Source organism: Rhinolophus hipposideros (assembly GCF_964194185.1).
Source record: "Rhinolophus hipposideros genome assembly, chromosome: 5".
NCBI lineage: Eukaryota > Metazoa > Chordata > Mammalia > Chiroptera > Rhinolophidae > Rhinolophus > Rhinolophus hipposideros.
Window position 1 is genome coordinate 93,391,692 of NC_138051.1, and position 23,897 is coordinate 93,415,588.

A 23,897-nucleotide genomic window follows, 5' to 3' on the forward strand; every position below is an offset into this window, starting at 1 on the left:
ACATTTTTCTAAATTAATTCAACAGTTACGTATTGAGCACCTATAATGTACCAGGCCCTGTTCTAAGCATTTAGAAGAGACGCAATGATGAACCAAAACAGATAAGAGCAGTTGCCCTCATTTCTGGCAGAGGACGCCAGTGTTAATGCAAGTTTCATACAACCTGAAGTAAAATTGTGACTTTCACAGTTGCTCTGGAGACAGCAGCATGAGAGCTTCTAATAGGACGGTATGATCTCGCCAGGGAGGTCAGAGAAAGCAGGCTTCCCAAAGGAAGTGAGACTTGAGCTAAAATCCAAGCAATGAATAGCAGTTAAGTAGGTAAAGAAAGGCAGGAACAGTATTTCAGGCAGAGAAGAGCAAGAGCAAAAGCCAGTAATGGAAAGGAACCAGTGTAATCGGGACCGTAAGGAGGAAGGGTAAGATGCAGAAGTCTGCAGGAGCTGGAGCATTCTAGGCTTTGCAGGTTATGCTAAGGAATCTCTTTTTTCCTTTATCCTAAGAATGGTGGGAAGCCATGGAAGACGTTTCAGTGGGTTGTATGTTTGGGAGTAGTGATAGAAGGTGTGGAAGTGACAAGCTGATCTTTCTAAAGAGTGGCTTGGAATGTGTCCTGGTACTCTGCCAAAGTCACAAAACACTGTTTGGTTTTGTAGAGCCACATGAAGACATGTTCCCAGCCTCTGCATGAAGATACCTTCGGTGGACATCTCAAAGTTGGGCTGGCTCAGATCGCAGCCATGGAAATCTCTCGGGGCAACCACAGAGATAATAAAGCTGTGATTCGCTATCTGCCTTGGCTCTACCATCCCCCTTCTGCAATGCAACAAGGGTAAGACCCTTATTATTCCAGAGATGAGGGTAAATAAGGCAGGAAGCACCCAGAGCTTCCTGGGGGCTCAGAGAGAGCTAATGAACACAACTGAAGGTTTATGGGATGAGAATATGATTGGTTGGGAAGACGGAAATCGAGACTCACCCCCATACTTACTTGCTGACCCAGCAGCATTTTTGAATGTGAGCCCTTCATGACACGCTGCCAATAAAAGAAATTTGCCCTCATACAAAATCCTCAGACATCCTGCGAGGGTTGATGAAAACTTGGAGTTTAGAACTACCGTTTTATTTTCGACTCGTTAAATAAATTGATAGGTGTTTATTGAGCACTTACATAAGCTTCTTCCTTCAAGCTTAGATTGTAGCTGGAACAAAATCTATAGCAGAAATGAAATTGAGTACAAGGAGGTGTGAGCCCAGGATCCCACCTGCAAGGGAGACTAAGAAGAGAGAGGTGCCCATGGGTAGTTTATTTGGGAACTCAGAGCAGGCTCGAGCCTGCTATTTTGCGTAGTTATTTTCCTGGCTAGAGGAAAGGTTTGGAGTGGGGGGTGAGGAGGGCAGGAGGAGAAAATTATTGGAAAGCAGGAAAATGGATGGCTGTGTGTTATATCTATCTCTTCCACTATTCCCTCCCCTTAAGTGGGGATGTCAAACTTTTTAATGACAGGAAAGGAAACAGCTTAGAAAGAGAAGCTAGTTAGAAAGGCAGCCAGGTTTGTATAAGAATGGGATTTAATCCTGTGTCACTAACGGCTGCTCTTGACTCAAGAAGCTAAGATCCAGGATTAGAGTGGGAAACAAGAAAAACAGATACATCACTTTCTTAGCACTCTGTCACCTTGGTGTTTTGTGTTATGTAATTGTCTACAAGACCACACTTTTAATCCCTTCCATCAATAAGCGTTTGTTGAGCACCCAATGAAACAGAGAACATAAAATCATCTTGAACACCTTCTTCTCTAATAGACCTAAAGAGTTCATCGAGTGCGTCTCCCACATCCGTCTTTTGTCCTGGCTGCTTCTCGGGTCCCTCACTCATAATGCAGTGTGTCCAAATGCCTCCTCTCCGTGCCTGCCCATACCTCTGGATGCAGGTTCCCATATTGCAGACCATCTTATTGTTATCCTGATTGGATTTCCAGAGCAATCAAAGGTAAGTGATTTTTGCAAGGTTAAGACCATGTGCATCAAAATTGCTAATGGAAACCCTTATCAGCCAATTATGTTTCTCCTGAGAAGAAAATGCATCTTATCACTGGACCTCCCGTGGATATTAGGAAAGCGAGCTTGTGCTAATGCCTTATTTAAAGTTGTTTCAATTCCCAGACTATCTTTTCTTCCCCCTAAATTGTTTTTTGGTTTACTTTTATGAAGATAAATTAGGGAGGGAAGCAAGAGTTAGCTTCCTAGGCATTTCTGTTTCAAAATAATGAAGAGAAATAAGAGGCTGGAAATAGAATAAAAATTCTGTGAGCAGTTTTTAGAACCAGATGTGAAGTGGAGGAAAATGTATGCTGTATCTAATTCTTCATGCATTATCTTTTCAACTCAAATCTCTGGGGCTATATGAAGACACAAAATGAAAATAAGAAGGCCAGTCGGGGATTCAATTGAAGTACACATTAGAATCACCTACACAGAGGAACGTTCTAAATTGTAGAGACAGATGATGTGCTTTAGGGAATAAAGCCCAAGGCAGGCATCAGTCATGAGCCAGGACAAGCCAATGAGGCACATTGATGCTAACCATCTGTGAGGAGCCAGGGCCCTGCCCCGAGCTGAGGCAGTTTCTGGGAGGTCCCGGTGGGTTGGGGCAGGACAAGCTGTCTCTGGGATAAAATACAGCACCCATCCACACGACCTGAAGAATGTTTGCAAGAGGAATTACGGAGTCCGTTTCTGACATTTCAACTTAGATCTGTGTTTGATTCCTAAGGATGGTACTTTGTTAATTTTGTGACCTTGAAACAGTTACTTAACCCCTCTGAGCTCCAGTTTTTTTATCTGTACAACAGATGAGGGGATGGTTTGTGAATTATGGGGGTGACCTATGAAAAGTCTGGGACATTGCCGGCGCTCAGTCCGTCAGTGCTTTCCACGGGCAGGAATACTATCTTTGCTGCTGCTGCTACTATTGCTACTACTACCAGTAGTAGTATAATTATTAAGTGCTGGGCAATGTGTTCATGTGTATCACCTCATTTACTCCTAACTACAACTCTCTGAGGAGAGTACTATTATCCCCATGTTACAGATGCGGGAACACCCAAAAATGGTAGAATGATTATTCTTCCTAATCTAGTTTAGGGATGGGAATGTTCGTTTCCTTAAAGGGCAGAGGAGTGGGTAGATTTATTCTGGAACCTACCGTGCCTTCTCTTTGAAGAGATGCTTTGTTCTCTAAGCACACTCCCACTGACCGAGTGAAGAGCGGCTTGTCTTAAGGTGATGAATCACGAGTTTGTGACTTGGAGCGAACGCCTTCGGCCTGGGATCACGTGGCTTCGCTCTGCGTGGGCTGTGCTCCTGGGAAGGCCAGAGCCATGCCAGGAGGGCGCGGGGAACAGCACAACCCACTAGAATGTAACAGCTCTTCCTTTTGTTTCTCTTCAGACCTCCGTGCTGCACATGTGTTCCCTCTTCCATGCGTTTATCTTTGCGCAGCTCTGGACTGTGTATTGCGAACAAAGTGCCGTAGCTACGAACATCCAAAGTCAGAATGAGTTCAGCTTCACAGCGATCCTGACGGCACTAGAGTTTTGGAGCAGGGTGACGCCCAGCATCCTCCAGTTGATGGCCCACAACAAAGTGGTGAGTTCACACATCCGCTTTCCCTCTTGGAAGGCATCGCAACATGTGTATGCGATGGACCACTCACGGTCCTCACACTACCTGTCTTCAAGAGCTCCATTGAAATACTACATAAATGGATTGATGAGTTTTTACGTTATAAACTGGATGGTCTGTTCTCATTAAGGATTGCAAATGAAAAGTAAAGCAAACAAGTCAAGTCAGTAAAAATAATCTTTGTTTTCTCTGCCTAGTGTTGAAAGAAATGTATATGAAACTTCTACTTTTAAGAGCTACTTGGGTGCTATAAATTCAGGGTTAGGAGGGAGAGTCATATTATTTTTGGATTCCAAGGCAATTTGGAAAAACCCTAGTCAATTAGGTCACCTTTTGTGGTGTTTAAGAGCAAACCGACCAAAGGTACTCGTTCCACCCAGGGCTGGAAAAAGCCTCACCTTTTTGAGTTACCCAGGAGGAACTAAGCTCTGCCATCTTCAAATCCAGTTCTGTTTTAATATAGATGGTTCACCAAGAGGGGCTGCTCCAAACCTTACCGGAAAATATCTGGGGATGGTTAGCATGAGCCCACTTCATTGAATGAGCTTGGATTAGTCCTCGTGGGGTCAGGGTTTGAGGGTGCATGGAAGGAATTTACAAGGGAAGCCTTTGGTTCAGTGTACTGCTTTGGAGAAGGCTTCTGAGCTGGCACAGCAGCAGCCAGTATCTTGGTTATGGGTCGAATTCATGTCTGTGAGGGGCAAGGGACCTGGGGGGACACCACAGAGATGAGCCCAACGTGCTCAGAAATCCAACACTGCACCGTCCACAAAAGGCATTCCAGAAGTGATTTTTGATTGACTATCAGTCTGAGAAATATTTTCTTTTAGGTCTAATTGGAAAGGGGATTATGTATTTTCTTTAGTGAAGCAGTTTCTTTTCTTTAGAGAAGCAGATGCTATAAGACAATTCTGTATGGCAAGAGATGTTTTACTTCAATTTAAAGGACATTTATGTGACAATTTGGGGTGCACAAACAGTTCTGACTGCAATGGAGATAATTACATTTATTGGATCATAGGATGTTGGTGATGAAGCATTCTATTCTGATATTTTACAGACAATGAAACAAAGACTTCTACCTTAAGCCAGAGATTCAAAGTTTCCTTCTATTGTCATTTGTTTTTTGAGGCCATTAATACGTCTCCTTCAAAACTCTCTTGATAATCAAATATTGCAAATGAATTGTGTATAAAGGATGTTATAAATGAATTTAAATTAATTTTATCCTGAAAATTTTTTCCCAACCACATAAACCAATCTGGTAAAATCCCCCTGGAATATTTAGAGTCCAGCCTAAGGAGTTTCTGAGAAGGGATATCATTTCTTCTGTACTTTTGAACTGTTGTAAGCGTGGCTGCCTTGTTCCATGGAGAACAAAGCCTCAAAGACAGAGGTGCAGTAAATTAAACAGCCATTCCAGATGATGAAACTGTGGAGAAAGGATGGCGACAGAGAAAAGGACCTCAGCCCAGAGAGTCCCATAGTTGGAAATGAAGGAAGCAGAAGCCACTGATCTGATGTGAATCTCAGCACAGGGCAGATTAGCAAAATCAATACCTGAATGCCAATGGCAGCCCGAGATCGATGAGGAAGATTTGACAATTGCAGAACCTCTGGAGATTTAAAAATTCCATTTCTTGTTGAAGTTTTGAAGGGAAATAAACACCACTCCTGCCGTCCTGTATAATCATTGTACAGAGAGACGTAATGGGAACAGGGCATGGGTTCTCAATGGCTGCAGACCAGTTTGCATGGTTTCTGTGTTACTGATTTTCACGTTTGTTGTTTCAGATGGTAGAAATGGTGTGTCTCCATGTGATTAGTTTAATGGAGGCATTGCAAGAATGCAATTCAACAATTTTTGTCAAGGTAGGAAAATCTTAAGATTTTTACAGACCATTTCTTGCTGCTAAAAATAAATGTGGATTTAGTTTGAATGTGTCTTCTGAAGAGGAAAATAAAAGTGAGTTAATTTTAACACTCAGAGTTGGGGCTCGGGGCTGCAGGCTCATACAACAACACTTCACCAAATGGTTATCGTCTTATTTTTGCTATTATTGCCCCACCACTGTGACCAACTCTAGCTAGATGAATTATGTCCGACCATGGTTGTATGTAACACAAGTAATTAAAATATTACTGGGGAATGTTGATCTGGAAATGACCCTTTAGCAATATAAATTGGTTGGAGGTGCCTTACCTCACCTGTCACCAAGATATCCAGAAAACCAAGGAAAATAGTCTGTTTAGCTCAGTCGCTAGTACTTTTCTCTAAGATGAATTTAGTTTCTAACATTGCTATTCTAAACCGTTATACAGCATATGAAAGTAATTGAAGCATTTGTCATCTCTCCAGTGACATCAGAAGCAAATTAGTGGGATGAAAAAATAAGAGTAAAGGAGAATTTGGTTTCTCACTCACTTTATCTTTCCATTTCCCCTTTTTCCTTTCCTTCCTATCATTCCACCTCTTTGTCTCACTAATTCTTTGTCCTTCCTCTTCTTGTATCACTTCCTTCTTTACCTTCCATGTAGATATTCCATTATCGGCCACCATCATGCAACCCTCACTACAGAGTGCATCAGTTTGGAACCTTATAACTTGCTCCTTTGCCCCTTGTTGACTCCCTTCTTCGATAAAGGACACTTTTCAAGTTAACTCATTTTCAGGGAAAATGTGACTGTTACCAAACTGCAAGGTCACTGTAAGGTACTCGGTTGGAATGGATTAGATATAGCTTATCTAGCTTGATATTTAGTAGCAAAAGTCAACATGATGAGAGAAACTACATGACTAACCCTTGGATGATCATACCTGATTTTATTTTTCACAGCTTTATTGAAGTATAACTTACATACAGTAAACTATACATATTTGAAGTGTACAGTTTGATAGGTCTTGACATATAGTACACCTGTGAAACCATTACCATCATCAAGATAATGAACATATCCATCACCCCCTAAAGTTTTCTTGTACCCATTTTTAACCCTACTATTCCACCACTCCCTGTAGCCCACTTCCCCATCCTCAGGCAACTACTGATCTGCTTTCTGTCAGTACAGGTTAGTTTGTATTTTCTAGAATTTTATATAAATGGATTCACACAGCATGTACTTTTTCTTTTCTTTCTTTTTTTTTTTTAATGCCTTCTTTCACTCAGAAGAATTATCTTGAGGTTAATCCATGTTGTTTTATGTGTCAATAGGTCATTTCTTTTTATTTCTGAGTGGTATTTCATTGTACAGAATACCACATTTTGCTTATCCGTTCATTGGTTAATGGACATCTGAACTGTTTCCAGTATGGGGCTATTGCAAATAAAGCTGCTATGACTATTCATGTACAGATCTTTGTGTAGATACATGCTTTCATGTATGTTAGATAAATAACTAGGAGGGAATAGCTAGGCCCTGATAGGTGTGTAACTTTTAAGGAAATTGACACACTGTTTTCTACAGTGATTGTGCCCTGTGACGTTCACATCAGCTCTGTATGAGCATGCCAGTTCTCCACATCCTGGGAAGTAGTCCTTCCTTTTCTGTTTCCTGAAAAAAACTTGTGTTTATTTGGTATTATTTTTCCCTTAAATGTTAGGTAGAATTCACCAGTGGAACTTCCTGGGCTTAGAATTTTTTTTGTAGGAGGGTTTTAAACTACAGATTCAATTTCTTTAATAGATACAGGACTATTTAAGTTACTTGTTTTTCTTGAGTGATCTTTGGTAGTTTGTGTCTTTCAAAGAATTTGTCCATTTCTTCAACGTAGTGAATTTTTAGGGCGTGAAGCTATTTATAATATTCCCTTATTACATTTTTAATATCTGTAGGATCCGTAGTTATGCCACTTCTTTAATTACTGATATTGGTGATTGGTGACTTCTATATTTCTTTTTCTGTTCAGTCTGGATAGAGGTTTATCAATTTTAGTGAGCTTTTGATTAAAAAACACACAATAACCAGCTTTTGTTTGGTTTTCATTGATTTTCTTTCTTTTTCCATTTTCTGTTTCAATGATTTGTTTATTGTTTTCTTTCTTCTCATTACTTTAGATTTAATTTGCTTCTGTTTTCCCTAGTTTCTTAAGGTAGAAGTGGAGTTCACTGATTTGAGATTTTTTTCTTTTCTAGCGTAAGTGATTAGTGCTATAAATTTCCCTCTAAATACTGGTTTAGCTGCATCCCATAATTTAGTATGTTGTGTTCTCATTTTATTCAGTTCAAAATACTTTCTAACTTCCCTTTTGTTTTCTTTTTTGACCCATTGGTTATTTAGAAGTATATTATTTAGTTTCTAAATATTTGGGGATTTTCTGAAAATTTTCTGCTTTGGATTTTTAATTTAATTGCACTGTGGTCAGACAACATACTTTGTATAATTTGAATTACTTTAAATTTATTTATTTTTCAATTATAGTTAACATTCAATATTATATTATATTAGTTTCAGGTGTGCAGCATAGTGGTTAGACATATATATAACTTATGAAATGATCCCCTGATAAGTCTAATATCCATTTGGCACCATACCTAGTTATTACAATATTACTGACTGTATTCCCTGTGCTGTACTTCTACATCCCCATGACTATTTTATATCTACCAATTTATTCTTAATCCCTTCACCTTTTTCACCCAGCCCTGCAACACCCTTCCCATCTGGCAACCATCAGTTTGTTTTCTGAATCTATGAGTCTGAACAACTTATCGAGACTTGTTTTATGGCCCAGAATAGTTTCTCTTGGTAAATGCTCTATGTGCACTAGAAAAGACCATGCCTTCTGTTGTTGTTGGGTGTAGTTTTCTGTGTCAGTTGGCTCAAGCTTATTGGTAGTATTGTTCACCTTCCATGTTCTTCCTTCTGTATACTTATTCTATCAATTATTGAGAAAGTGATATTGAGATATCACACTAATTGTGGAGTGATCTTTTTAGGTCTACCAATGTTTGCTTCATGTATTACGAAGCTCTACTTTTAGGTACATAAATGTTTAGGATTATTATGTCCTCTTAATAAATTGAAGTTATCAAATGATTCTCTTCGTGCTCAGGAGTATTCTTTGCTTTGAAAGCTACTTTGATATTAATAAAAGCTGTCCAGTTTTCTTTTGACTCGTTTCAGGATGGTATATCTTTTTCCATCCTTTTACATTTAACCTATTTGTGTCTTTATATTTAAAATGTATTTCTTATAGGCAGCATGTAGTTGGGTATTGGGTTTTTTTAAAAAAATCTAATCTGACAATCTCTTGCTTTGAATTGGAGTTGTTTTTTTTTTTTTTTTTTTTTGACTTATAAACAACAGACATTTATTCCTCACAGTTCTGGAGGCTGGGAAGTCCAAGATCAAGTTGCCATAAGATTTGGTGTTGCCGTCTTCTTGCTGTGTCCTTACATGACGGAAGCTCTTTAGAGTCTCCTCTACAAGGGCACCGATCCCATTCATGAAGAAGCCCTCCCGACCCAGTCACCTCCCGAAGACCCCACCCCCAAATACCATCACACTGCGTGTTGGGTTTCAACATATGAATCTTGGGGGAGGGGGCACAAACATTTAGTCTACAGCACTGTTCATTCAATTATCCATCTATCTGTCCATCCATCTAGTCATCCAATACTTGTCAAACACCAATCAAATATATAACACTCTTAAGCATTATGGCAGGATGCACATGATTGATTTCTTTCCTGAAGAGCTGGAGAGAGAAGAGAAACACGAGTGGAATACGTAGAGAATAGTATCAAAATAACCTGGGCAAGTACAAGCTTATATGGTAGGGACTCAAAATGAGTGAACTTTATGTTTACAGGACTGACCAAGGGTGAGGTGAATTTTGGAAGGCTTCTTGAAGAAGCTGAGTCTTGAGTTGGGCATAGGAAGTGGTTTAAGCTTTGCACTGATGAAAATTAAAAGGCAAAGAGCCTTCGAGGGAATATGCAGCAATAATGCAGTGGTGAAGTTGACTTGCTGAGATCAGGGAAACTGCCTGACCAGAGCACAGAGGCCATCTCTTGGCAACCACCTTCTCTGGAAACCTTGAGAACCAGGGTCAGAGCCTAGATGTGTTCCAGTGACCAAGGGGACATTAATGTAGAAGGAGAAATAGGATGAAGCTGCCTCCTTCCCATGCCTTGTACAGTCTATTTATACTCCCATCTCAGAACACTTGCTGGGGCCTCTGCCTGAAGGCTCTCCCCCTAGATAGTCACATAGTTTCTTTTCTCTCCTCTTTTATCTTTTCACTCAAATATCACCTCTGAGTGAGATCTTCTCTGACCACTTACTAAAAATTGCAATCAACTCTAAACCGCCAACACTTCTTTGCCTTCCCTACTCTCTCTTTTTTTAATAGCACTTATCACCTTCTAATATACTACATGATTTTCTTATTTATTTTGTGTAGTGCTTGTTTTGTTAGTGTATTTTGTTTTACACCTAACAGCAGACATTTTTGTCTGTTGTCACTCACTACTGTGTCTCCAGAGCCTGGAACAGTGACAGGTACATAGGAGATGCTCAAGAAATATTTGTTGAATGAATGAATGAGTGAATGAACTGATGTGGCAGCCATCTGAAGATGAGCTGGACTGGTCCTTGCCTGGGAATAGGAGGGACAGCCACAGAAAATATCTGGCTGGTCATTAAACCCATCCTTAGCTTCTACCTGTTCTTTAAGAATCTCAAGTGGTTACTTGATCTTAAATACCTTCCAGAGACCGTCTTTAAACAAACTGATCAGTGGCTCATAGAGCAGAGACCTAAATAAGAACTTGAACTCTGAATACACAAACATGAGGTCAATGAATTGGAGTTTTTAAACCATTTTCATTTAACGTGTTTTGTGATATTATTGAGCTTACATCTATCATCTTGCTATTTATTTTCTATATTTCTCATCTGTTCTTTGTCCCTTATTCCCTCTTTTTCCACTCTTTGGATTGAGTTTTTAATGATTAAAATTTGGATATTATTGTCTCTTCTTTTTCTAGTTTCTTAAGATGGAAGCTGAGATCATTATTTGGAGAACCTTCTTTTCAATCATCAGTGTTTAGCGCTCTAAATTTCCTACGTACTGCTTGAGCTACATTCCTCCAAATTTTGATATGTTCTCATTTCCATTCAGTCCAAAATACTTTCTAATTTTCCTTAGGGTTTCTTCTTTGATCCGTGGTTATTTAGAAGTGTGTTTTTTTAGTTATTTTATTAGTTAGATGTCTTAGTGGTTGTTATTTTAGTGGTTGATTTAGAATTTATAGTATACATTTTTAACTTATCACAATCTACCTTCAAGTAATGTATTACCACTTCATGTATAGTATAAGAATATATAATAGTATACTTTCATTTTCCACCTTCTGGTTTTGTGCTATTATTGTCATTCACTTTACTTCTACAAGTGTTATACACCAAACCATATATTATTATTATTAAATTTAGGTCATCGCTTAGATTAAAATTTTTTTAAATACTTATTTATATTTGCTATTACTTCCATGATTATATTTGCCATTTTCAGTGTTCTTCATTTCTTTCATCTTCCTTTTGCCCAAAGGAGTTCCTTTCCTAGTTCTGGTGCAGGTCTCCTGATGATTAATTTCTTCACCCTAATTAGGGTGTCTGAGAGTCTTACTTTGCCTTTTTGAGAGATGTTTTTTGCTGGGTATTGAATTCTAAGTTCGGATTTTTTCCTAGTACTTTAAAGATGTTGTTCCCCCACTGTCTTCTTGCTTACCTTGTTTCCGGCAAGAAATCTGTAGCATTCTTTTTTTCTTCTGTCTGTGATATGTCTTTTTCCTTTGGCTGCTTTTAAGGCTCTTTATTGTTGTTGTTAAACAATTTGATGATGAAACAACTTGATGTGGTTTACTTTATGTTTCTTGTGCTTGGGTTTGTTGAGCTTCTTAGATTTATAGTTTTCATTATATTTGGAAAAGAATCAGCCATTGTTTCTTTAGCTACTTCCTTCTATGTGCCTATTCAACATATTCAATATTTCCTTTACCTCCTTGATCATATTGACTATAGTTATAATAACTATTTCAATGTCCTTGTCTACTAATTGTTATCTGTGTCATTTTTGGGTCTTCTCCAGTTGCTTGATTTTTTCTTCTCATTGTGGGTCACATTTTTCTGCTTCTTTGCATGCATGGTAATTTTTTTTATTGAATACCTGACATATTGAATTTGAGTTTCTTGGGGGCTAGATATTTTTGCATTCCTATAAATATTCTTGAGCTGTATTCTGTGACACAGTTAAATCACTTAGAAATGGTTTTATCCTTTTGAGATTTGCTTTTAAGCTTGTTAGGTGGGGTCAAAGCAGCATTCTGTCTAGGGCTAATATTTCTTCACTACTCAGGCAATATCTTGAGTACTCTCATTGATGTTCTAGGATTTATAAGATTTTTCCACTCTACCTAGTAGAAACACAAACTATTGCTGGCCCTATGTGATCACCAGAGATTTTCCCCTCTAATCTTTTTGGGTTTTCTCATACGTGTGCACTGGTCACTATTCAGCTGAAGACTCAAGGGAAACCCTATGCACTTCTTCAGAGTTCTTCCTCTCTCTCTGTGCAGCTTTCTCCTCTCGAGTTCTCTGCCTTACAAACTCTAGCCACGTTGGCCTCCCTGGACACCTGGCTCCATCTCCTCAACTCAGGAAGACCGCCAGGCTGTGCTCCTACCTGAAAATTTCTAGGCTAATTGTAGGGGTCACCGTGTTTGTTTCCTCTCCCTCAGTGATCCCTGTTCGGCACTGCTGATGCTCAATGTCTGAAAACCGTCGTTTATATATTCCATCTGGCATTTTCGTGGTTTCAGGCAGGTGGGTAAAGCAGGTCTTTGTTGCTCCATCTTTATTGAAAGAGAGAGTTTCACAACTGATTGTAATTTTGAGGGCTGCAACAGCATGGAGTGAAATGAATACAGTCCAACCAAGCAGGACAGCTTCGATTTATCCTGTAGCATAAACCAAGATAAGAGAAAAAGGTGTCACCTTTGTTTGGTGAAAAACAATCTAGTTTTTTAAATGTCCTTCAGTTTTCCAGATATTGTTTCTGGAGAAGAAAAATCAAAACAAAACAGAACCCAACCAACTTTATCATAACATTACAGAGCCTAAAATACATTAGATCTAATTCTTACTGACAGCTTTGTAGGAGCCAGTAGCAAAAGGGAACTGAAATGAATGTTACTCAATAAGTCAAATTAGCATTCCTAAAATAGGATGACTGCTAGATTATATAATGCTATCAATAATAATGAGATTTAACCTGAAGCTTTAGTCGTGTGATTTGTAAATCATGAACCTGAAGGTCCCTTGGAGGTATATTTTAGAATCTTATGGTTAGATGGTACATCAATGGGGAAATACGAAAAAGCCTTCTAAAACCAACCTCTCTATTGCCCTTGATTGCCTCACAGGCCCTTAACACCAGGGACAGCACTGGAAAAGGTGTCCCCCCCAGGGTCAGAGTACTCAGTGCTCCCTGGTCCCTGCCCTCCTGGTCCCTCAGGGTTCTTAACTAGAGGTTAGTTCAGGTATTTCCCTAAATATCAAGAGACATATGGGCCTGCTTCCATATCCAATATATCAAAAGTCAGTACAAATCAGTAGACCTTAGCACCCTCAGGGCTTGGTTCTTGATGTATAAACATTGTGGCGGAAGCGGTTAGACTCATTAATTTTTTCCGCATTGAGAATGCCTGGATGAGCCAGTTCTACCAAGAGCCAGGAGCATAGCCTTTCCTGGCACGGACATGTGTAATCCCACAGTTCTGTTATGAGTGTTGGTGGCAGAGGGAGGCAGGGAGAGGGTGTCACTTCCTGATATTTTGCATTTTAGTCCAATTACATCTTCTGGGGCACAGCATCCTTCATTTCGACACACAGTATTTATGTTAGAGGCTCAGTAGTAACTGGCTACCACGTAAACACTGTGTTTAGGAGTAAACCTCACTGGAAGTCAAATTAGCAAATGATACACATCAGCAGACTGTTGAAAGCAGAACAACAATCACATTTAGCCTTGGGAACAAAAGCACAGAGAGAAATGTCATTTATCACTTCAGCAAGTTTTTTTTTTTTTTTTAATGTTTTAATGAATTAAATGAGACCAGCAGCCTATGGCCATGACTCGTGAAGAGAGAGGTCATTTATACACTGTCCCCCATCCCCAAGGCTCTCTTCCTGGCTCTCTCATTTTATTAATTGCATCGCTGTCTTCCAGTTTGCCAAGGCGACAAACCTCAGCCTTTTCTTTGACTTTTTCATCACTCAAAGAACAAACTAGTCCTCAGACGCTCACAGATTACCTCTGCAGGCAGCATCCTTCTCCATCCCAGAAGCCATCTCTGCCCTTACCTGGACCATGGCGGGAGCCTCCACGCTGGGCCCCTGCCTCCTTCTTCCGTCCTTCCTCAGTGATCTTGGCCCGTTGGAGCATGGTCTGCTCGTGGTGCATGGGCTCACCCATTGAATTTGGAATAAGATCCAATCTCCTTACGTGGTATCCCAGGTCATCTGCAGGTAGATGACGAGAGGCCTCCCCTCTGCTTTTCTAACCTTGTTTTCCGTGGCCCTCTCCTAAGAACCATACCGTCCAGTATCGTGTGAAGCCCTACCACCTCTTCACCTCTCCACACATTCCTGCCTCTAGGGTTTGCTTCCTGGGGTGCTCTTGTAGTTCTTTGCTATGGCTGCTGAAACAGTTATGACATATTAGGTGTCGTAAACAACGGAAACTTATTATCTGCCAGTACTGGAGGCTGGAAGTCCAAGATCAAGGTGTCGGCAGGGCGGATTCCTTCTGAGGCTGGTGGGGAGCCCCTACCCCAGGCTCTCCCCCAGCTCCTGGGGCAGCTGGCAGTCTTCAGTGCTCCTTGGCTTGTAGGTCTCTGCCTTCCTCTCACATGGCGTTCTCCCAGAGTGTGTGTCTGTGTCCAGATTTCCCCTTTTTATAAGGACACCGGTCATACTGAATTAGGGCCCACCCTTCTCTAGAATGGCCTCATCGTAACTAATTACATCTGTGGTGACCCATTTCCAAATAAAGTCACATCTGAGACTGGTAGGTTACAATATCTATTTGAGGGGACACAATTCAGTCCATAACAACGCTACTGTATTGGAATAGAGGGTTAGGAGGAACGTGGAATGAAATGATGTGATGTATACTAACATTTGAAGATCTAAGCAGTACTGAAATAAATAAAGAAGTTTGGTCCAAATCCGAACTCTTCAGACCATAGCCTCCCACCCCATTTAAATCCCACCAAACTAGAGTTCCGTGGAACACACACTGGGCAACGTTGCCTTCTGTCCCTGACTTCCGGGTTTAGGAGGCCACAGATATTTACTTACGTTCCAAAGGGCTGAAATGTAGCTGAGAGAGCAAAACAGACAGAGGAGTGCTGCCGCTGGAGGCTCTCGAGGGGCCGGGGCACCCTGGGTCCTCCTGGGAAGAGCCTCAGCGGAGGGGCTAAGGGCCAGTCAGAGGCGGCAGAGGGCAGGCAGCGCAGCCCTTCCCTCTGACAGCCTCTCTCCCCGCCCACACTGAACAAAGCCCTGGCCTGACTCACTCTGGCTGCGTCTCACCTTCCACATCACAGCCAGGTGATTTCAGGGCTCGTCTCTTCCTGTCACTGAAGCATTTCAACCAGCCACTTCCCGGCAGTATTTTCTTCATGACCACGGGCAGATAGAGTCACCATGCTCCTCGGAAGCTCAGTTCTAAAGATCCGTGGAGGAAATTGTGTTTCAAGAAAGTGAGCATTTAATTAAGTAAATAACACATTTAGTTTCCTGTGCTTGGTTGTTTTCGAGAGACAATCCGTCGTTTAAAGTGTGTGTTTCAGGCACTCGTAGGGTTCTGATTAACCTCCAAATGCCACCAGCTCAACAGGGTTTGGCCTCAGAAAGACGTTTCTCTGATAATGGGTCACTCTGCAGGAGGGGCCCACATCCTTTTGCAATGTTGAAGGGATCCATTGTGACCTGAAGCTTAGGTGGGAGAAGGGAGACCAGCAATAACGAAGCTTCTGTGTTTCTCCACACAGCTGATCCCTATGTGGTTGCCAATGATTCAGTCAAATATCAAGGTGAGTCACGCCCGTGGACCGGAGGCTCAGTTCCCTCCAGAGAGTGTCACGACATCACAGGGCTCGTTCACGCTCCACTTCCTGTGGAGAAACATGCATTCCACCTGCCCCTGGTCTCAGGGGGCTGCTAGTGCAGCAGACCCTGTGGGCCAGGTAAGAGGCCTGTGGGCTGAAGTGACAGCGGGAGCCATTGTCCTGCAGTTCACTGTTGATGAGGATGGAGGGGGGGGATGCCAGAGTCTGGGTAAGTCTCAGTTACTGACTAGAATGGAGGCTGGACAGCTGTTCTACCTTCAAAGGATACCTGTGGGATCTGGTCCCAGGCATGTCCAGTGCTATTTCCTGGCCACTGAAATTGACTTTTTGGGATGGGAAGAATTCTGTTAAGAAAGGATAGCTTTGAATGAATGGCAGAATTGGGCTCCAAGGAATCTGCTTGCCCTCTCATTCTTTTACACATGAGAAAAAGTCAGACCAGAAGGAAGAGTCGCTTGGACAGGGCCCTGCAGCCAGGAAGGGGAATAACCTGACTGAGTGTATTTCCCACAGCCAGGCCCTGCCTCGAGTGACACGTCATCACGGTAGGGCCAAAGCTACTCCATGACCAGTAAATGTAGTTACTGGGGCTTGACATTAAGATGGCGGAGCTAGCCACCAGCTCCACCCAAAACTGGGCCCTGTCTATGGAACTAGGAGTATGAGGGTGGGGCAAGGGGAAAGATGGAAACCTTCTTGCTAAATTTCTTCCTAGAGTTGGGGAAGGATGCTAGTGGAAGGAAAGCAGGGACCTCAAGGTACGCAGACACTGAGAGAGAAATGCAGCTGTCAGCAGTGACTGCAGGCTGAGTCCTGATTCATGGCGTTGTCTTGTTTGTGGCCATGGGTGGGTGCATTGGCACTGCTGAAAACCTCATCTCATTTTTATTGTGCCAAGTGCTTGTACTTCCACCTCGGGGCATTCTAGGTTGCCCCTCACCCTGCCTGTTGGTAATCTGGTGATTGACATTGCACGGACTTCTAAGAGTAGGCTAGCAGAATTTGATGAAAAGCTCAGAAAAATAAGTAGTTTACCACCTAGCTTCTTAGTGTGCATTAACATGAGAACAGAGATTATAACCATCACTAAAATGTCATGAGCACTTACTCTGTGCCAAGTTTTGTTCTAAACCCTTTGTCAATTCATTTATTTTTACAAAAACCCCATGAAGTAAGTGTTACCATCCCCACCCTTTGCCCACGAGAAAATCCAAACAGACCAAAAAAGCTTGTTTTTAAAGTTGTCCACAGGGAAGCCAGGATTTAAACCCAGGGAGCCTGGCGGCAGAGCCAGGTCACTTCACCATGACACTAGGCTCATATGGTGACCGGCTCCTGGGGGACAAGTATAGGTCTCAGCCCATACATGGATGTCCGCTTTAAGTTCCTGTTGCCATAAATGAGTTAAGACGGGAATGGCATGGTTTGGATGGATTTGGGTCAGATCGACTTTAGAAACATGGTGCAGGCCCACGTTCCCTGCCCAGAGCATTGCCACATTTGAGAGTGGGCCCTCTTCAGGCCAGACGACCCCTGAGCCATGTACAAGTTCTGCCTGCAGAAGTAGTCGAGGCGGGCAGTCCCTGGGTTGTCAGTGAACCTTAGGGAAGCAAGAAACTAAATGGAATGCCTTGCCCTGTCTTAACAGCACCTCTCGGCGGGACTCCAGCTTCGCCTCCAGGCCATTCAGAACAACGTCAACCACCACAGCCTGAGGACACTGCCGGGCTCGACCCAGAGCAGTGCCGGGCTGGTGGCCCTCCGCAAATGGCTGCAGTGCACCCAGTTCAAAATGGCGCAGGTGGAGATCCAGTCCTCAGAAGCAGCCTCTCAATTTTATCCTCTATGAGTGGACTCCTCGGCTCTCAGTGTCAACACTCTGGTTTAGCAATAATGGGTTTAAAAACAAAACAATTTGATCCAAGCAGGTTGGGGAACATATTGGTACTGTACATTCTCTTTCTAGTTTAGTAAAAGACGTGCAAAGGCCGGAGAGGGCCAAAAATGAAGCTTTCTTGCTACACATATTTCTGATGACTCCTTGGGCTATCTGATTAAGTGTTTCCTTACATTATTTTTTAAAAACCAAATCATTTTTCTTTAACTAACTTCTATTTTTTTTAAGAAAAAAAAAATAGACTGGTGGGTACTCACAGAAAAGTTGTATAAGTCCCCCTGTTGCTATTTTTGATGATAGAGAATAAATAGGGTTTTTGAAACCTTTGTAGTGTTTTTTCTTAAAATCCACTCTTGGCAATGCAATAAAAAACCCGTCACCATAAGCCAGTGACACTTGACTGAAGCTTTTTGTCATTATCCTGGGAAAAGTGGCAGCTTGCAAGGACCATTACAAAGTGCACTTAGAAATTAGGTGGTTAAACTGTGCCAATTGGTTTCTTTGTTTTATAATATCATTTTCCAAAAGTGTCCAGTGAGTTTCATTATTTTTAAAACTAGTTTTTCAACTCATTCGTTCTAGGCTGTACTTTCTTGTAAGCTTTATGATAACCACTTTAGTTTTGTGAATAATAAATTTTATTCTTTTGTTAATACTTGTATACAATTCAATTTAAAACTGTAGATTGCATACTGGACCAGACGATTCCCCACGCTGGCACAGAGCACTGCACCTGGAGTTATGTTTCATAAAACAGAATTTTAATAGTGTAAGAACACCAAGATTTAGCAGCACTGATACTTAGCATTTGACTGTGCATTCACAAATGGTATTTCTCTTCTCTCCCTGTAATGCACTGACTACAAGAAAACTTAATATACATTTAAGCTGTGTACTGACATGCTATTAAATGCATTTTTTATTATCTTTGTGAGCCTGGGGTTTTTTAAAATTAGTGTATAGAGCTAGAGTTCAGTTCCTGACAACCATTTCTTCTAAACTTTTAAAACTCCTGATGTCCCTTAAGTACTAAAGTACGATTGTTGAGGATAAGGCTTCCTTTCAGATCATTTGGTGAGAGAAACACACAACTGATATGAAGTCCATTCTCTCGGAAGGACTTTAAGTGCATGAGACTTTTTCTTAATGTTGGTGATTAAGAGGCTTCTCTTTTCTTCTGAGAAGTCTGATTATCTTCATGCTTCTCAGGGGAAAACAAGTTCTCATATGTTTAAGTGTTTCACAAGTTCAAGAAAGAGAGGCGGTAGATCATGCACCAGTGCGTCCCTATGTTGAGAGTATAGAAATAATCGTTCTTATTTACTAACAAACTCTTCTGAATGGCCTTCCCGCTGTCAGAACTCTCCTCTGTCCCAGTCGTGCTTGGTCATGCTTCCGTGAACATTTTATCTGGTATTTATAGAAAGTTATGCATATATTCATCTCACTTGTAGACTCTGACAGCTTTCAGGGTATGTCCTGTCTCTGTAGCCCCAGGGTTTGGCATGTAGTAGGTATTTAATTAATGTCTATTGAACTGAATGGATTTGATGAAGCAACAGGTCTTTCTTGAGCTACCCAGTGGGCTCAGCAAGGGCTGAATTGTGGCATTCTCTTTTTGTGCAGAGGAGGAGGCCCTGGCTACTTTTCCTGTGAGCGTTTACCTGGCTTCCCCATCCGGTCTAGGCTGGAGGCCCAGCTCTTGGCTAGTCCTGAGCCCACCCTGCCACGGGCAGCCATCCGGATTTCGGTGGCCACCTCTTACCACTAGACAAGGTCCAGAGTCATTCACAGCTTCTTCCCTCTTCTGTGTCTCGTTCTTTGAATGGACTCTGCCTCAGTTTCCCTTTGTATTTGCATTCCCCCCCCCCCAAGGGCTGGAGATGATCCCTTAACTCAGACCTCTTACCTGGCCACCATCTAATGCTGCCTGTTTCCAGACCTATTCCTCTGTCCAGTCAGAACCTGGGGTCTTGGTCCTACCCAGGCAGGTCTCCCTCCTTGCTCCTGAAGACTGACCCATTTTCCTGCCAGCCCGACCCAAATACTGTCCCTGCTGGGACTCTGCCACTTCCCTGGCTGTTAGAGACCAGCAACCTTCTCTGGCCTGTGCTGTTTCCCACTCCCGCATCGCCCTATGTCCTTATCTTCTTTCTTACCTCATTATGTCAGCCTCTCCAGCAAGTGGGGCTTAGGCCCTTAGAAGACAAAAGTCAGGGGAAGAGGGGACAGATGGATGTTTGGCATGATTGGCCCTAAGAAGTAGGAGAAGCCCTTCACCTCGGTCGGGGGTCAGCAGATGACAGCCCATGGGCAGCCACAGCCCACTGCCTGTTTTTCTCAAGTTTTATTGGAACATAACCCAACCCGCCATTTACATATTGTTTGTGGCTGCATTCGTGCTACAACGGCAGAGTTGAAGAGTTGTGACAGAGGCTGTATGGCCCTGAAAGCCTAAAGTATTTACCGTCTGGCCCTTTACAGGGAACGTCTGCTGACCTCTGGCCTCTGAAAGCCAGTGAGGAGCACTGAGCTGAACCTTTGCATGGATGTATTTTCCCTACCACCTCAGGGTTTTTTGAAATTTCACTATTAATGTTTCCTCATCTGTAAGACGGGGACAGTGACACGTTCTACCTCATACGGTTGCTGAGATGATAAAAGAATGCAAGCAAAGAGCTTAGAGCTATGCGTGGCACATGGTAAGCACTCAATAAAATCTATCAGTTGCTATTTTTATTTTATGTGAAAGCCTAGAGAAGTAAAGCTACTTGCCCAAGGTCACACGGCTTGTAAGAGGCAGAGCTGGAACTCGATCCCAGGCTGTCTGACCCTAGGACTCTCTCTTACCATTGCCCGTGTTGGCTCCTGCTGCTCCACCCCCAGCCCCAGGTGACAGCGCTGATAGCAGCGAAGGGCAGAGAGTCCCCCAAACTATACCTGATTCCGATTGGCCAGGATAATTATTGGCTTGGCGAAGGACCAAGGAATAGACTCAGTTTTCCTTCCCTCACGGAATCCTGCTGGTTTCAGAGTATGAACAGCATATTCTGAGATTCCCAAGGGTGGAATGAGCCCAAATCTGCAAATGTGTAGATTCCATGATTCTTTATAACGGGCATGCCTCTTACTAGTTTGGTGACTTTGGACAAGTTATTAAACTCTCTGGGACTTTTTTGTCCTTATCTATGAAATGGCACTCTCTACCCATTTCCCTGGGGCTGGTGCAAAACTCAAACAGGTGGAGGACTGAGATGGTGCCTGGAGATTGTACCAGAATCTGTGGACCTCCAGGAAGACTGCTGCCACCTTATGAAGACCACATGAGGGGACAGCCCACAGCTACAGGCTCATGTGGTTTTTCCTTCATCCAATGCCTCGGAAGCAAGTCCTACAAGACCCATGGGAGCCAAAACTTGGTCATCAGCCACGGTGCCCAGCCTCCATTACATGCCATCTCTTTGCCAGCCTGTCCTTCTGCCTGACTTTGGGATGTTTTCAGCAAATCTCTGAGAGTCTCATCTGGGGCCAAGTGGTCGCAGTGACTTCATCTCCATTTCCAAACTAAGTCAGGCCAAAGAAGATTGGATTGGATCGGAGAAGATGGGTTACCCACCAAGACTCTTGTGAGCTAGGATTGAAGGGCCTCTGGCAAGAATTGGACAATGCAGATCATTTACTATACCTCTTTCATAGAATTAATTTGCAAATATGTATATCGGGCACATTGGGTATTTTGATAGTAATGGTCTTTAGAAGAATGAACGGGGTGGTTGGAACTCAGTGGAACAGTACCAAACTGTGTTTTTCTGAAACTTGAGTACTTTGGGAGATGGCTGAGGTATTGTTAGTAAGAGGCTGGCCAGTTCCTTTCTCGGACAGGAGCAGCAAGCAGTGAGCCTCCTGTGAATTGTATTCTAGAGAAACCTCCTAGCCACCATTTATTGAGCATCTACTGGGTACTAAGCCTTTTACATACATTGTTTACTCCTCTTAGCCCTCCCTTCCCGATGAGATACGTGTTGTTATTCCCATTTTGCAGGTCAGGCAACTGAGGCCCAGAGTCTGAGTGACTAATGGAAGGCCATGCTGCCAGTAAGTAGTAGCATTAGGCCCAGAAGGCCATCTGACTCCCAAGTCAGAGCAGCACTCAATAAATATTAATTTCTCTTCCCTGTTTTTGGTTCTGGGCTCTTTTGGCTGAAATATGCCAGGAACATGGGATAGAGAAATCTGAAGGCTTCTTCTGAGGCAGCTCCATCTTGCGGGTGTCTCTGCTTATTGATCTATCATAAATTTCCATCAAGCCAGCGTCACTTCATCTGACAAAGGCATTTTCCCCTTGGCTTTGGGAATTCATTTATTTGAAAAATAGTATAGCCCACAAATTAAATCATACTTAGTGTAACACTTAACATAATAATTTTATGGAAAAGAATAAAATTTAATGAACTAAAGCTTGTGGTGATGAACTCTATTAGATTGGGGGCCTAGTGAGAGTTCACTCAGCCCGATGGAGACTTGCTCCTAATTAATTATAACCGTAGCTACCATAGCTGAGGGCTTCCTGCATGTCAGGCACGTTAGATACAGTAATCTCATTCACTCTGCACAACAATGATGTGAAGTAGGCACTTCTATTATTCACCCCATATTACAGATGAGGAAACCGAGACACTGAATATTTGCAGGAGTCCCTCAGTAAGAGGTAGAGAAAAATTTGCACCCAGAATGTCCGCCTCCAAAGCCCTGCATTTTTCTAATACCTAATTCTGGTAGTTAAATGACAGGTAGAGTCCTTTGCTATTCACCTGACCAACAAGGTCACCTAGAATCATGTAGACAGAAATCACCCAGCGGCAGCCTGCTGGCTGAACTTGGCCCTTAGCCTGTTTCTTTTGATGAGCTTGAACGTTTATTTCTCTTCTGGTTTTGAATACCTTCAATGGAGCATACAGGCTCCAGTTTTGTACAGTTCTCACTACTGACCCCTGCTCTCCAAGCAGGAAGACTCCCAAAAGCCTCTCGGCAGAAGTCCTGTTACCTCTGGGTTAGTTTGCGAGGCCTGGCGTGCTCACTCATTCACCCGCTCTGCTCTGCAGGCCTGCAGGTCGCCACCCAGACCCCAGTTTAGACTGACCCCCCCCCCATTTTAGGGGCCCGACGGGGGATAGGATTTCCCCAGCATCAGTCAGCAAGACAGTGGCACAGCAGGATTTGGAGGCGTGCTGTCAGCCCCATACTGGCCCTTCCCTTCCTGGCCATGCACTGGGGGCCCTGCCCCTGCAGACCCCCACCTATCAGTCTGACCGTTCATGTCGGGCTGGTCCTACTGCCATCGGTCCACGACCATCCTGGTTTCTTCCAGTTCAAGGAAGCTGAGGTGAGGGGAGTGGCTCCAGGTGAGCCGCTGGCACGACCGCTTTCCTGTAGGGTGCACCGGACACTAGTGAAAGTCATAGATTTGTTTGAACAAAGAGCTGGTTTTTTAATTATGCAGTCCAGACAGGCCCCTGCCCGCAGGCCAGTGGAGAAAGGAGCCTCCTGGGGCTGCCTGGCAGACGCCCTGATTTCCATTCCTTCAAGTGGCCTCTTGGAAAAGAAAGCAACCAGCAAGTAATCAAGCCTGAAGGACAGAAACACTCCAGGTGAGGGCAATCACTGGGCCCAGCTGGGGGGAGAGGGGTTATGGGGGAGGGGACCTGCAGGGGGTGATCTTGGCCAATTCCAGAGGGCAGGGTGTGTTCCCGGGGCTGTCAGCTCAGCACTGGGCTAGGGCTGCGGTGGGGGGGAGGGGGGGGACATAAAACAGGCTCTGCAGTCAGGTCAAGTCCAAAACTTCCCGCTGACCTGTTCTCTGACCACAGGCAAATCACTTAATCTGGCTAAGCCTCTGTTTGACCAGCTGCAAAAGGAAGATGGTAATTCCCCTCCCCCAGCGTTTTCGTAAAGCGTGAATGAAATGATGCCTGTCTGGTCCTAAGCCCAGAGGGAATCAGAACGAGTAACGGGCACCTTTCAGCATTCACTGCTCGTAGGTGTGCCAGGCTCTATGCTAAGCACCTAACACTGGTGCAGCCATTTCCTCTTCAGACGGATGACAGCTGGTGTTGTGCTGAAATGAAATCACAGCTTGCAGTGGGAATTTGGCCCCCATCCTCTTGAGAGTGGCA

General features: G+C 43.0%; 1 protein-coding gene across 16 annotated transcripts in view; it reads left to right on the forward strand.

Moving 5' to 3' along the window:
* Positions 1-23,897, forward strand: part of UNC79 (unc-79 homolog, NALCN channel complex subunit) — a 248,535-nt gene that overhangs the window by 223,669 nt on the left and 969 nt on the right. For all 16 annotated transcript variants that reach the window (XM_081050030.1, XM_081050029.1, XM_081050037.1 and 13 more), the window contains 6 exons: positions 657-832; positions 1,807-1,993; positions 3,454-3,651; positions 5,482-5,559; positions 15,750-15,791; positions 17,476-23,372. In XM_081050030.1, the coding sequence (XP_080906156.1) occupies positions 657-832; positions 1,807-1,993; positions 3,454-3,651; positions 5,482-5,559; positions 15,750-15,791; positions 17,476-17,676 (882 nt within the window). In that variant the 3' untranslated portion in view covers positions 17,677-23,372. The remainder of the gene's footprint in view (positions 1-656; positions 833-1,806; positions 1,994-3,453; positions 3,652-5,481; positions 5,560-15,749; positions 15,792-17,475; positions 23,373-23,897) is intronic.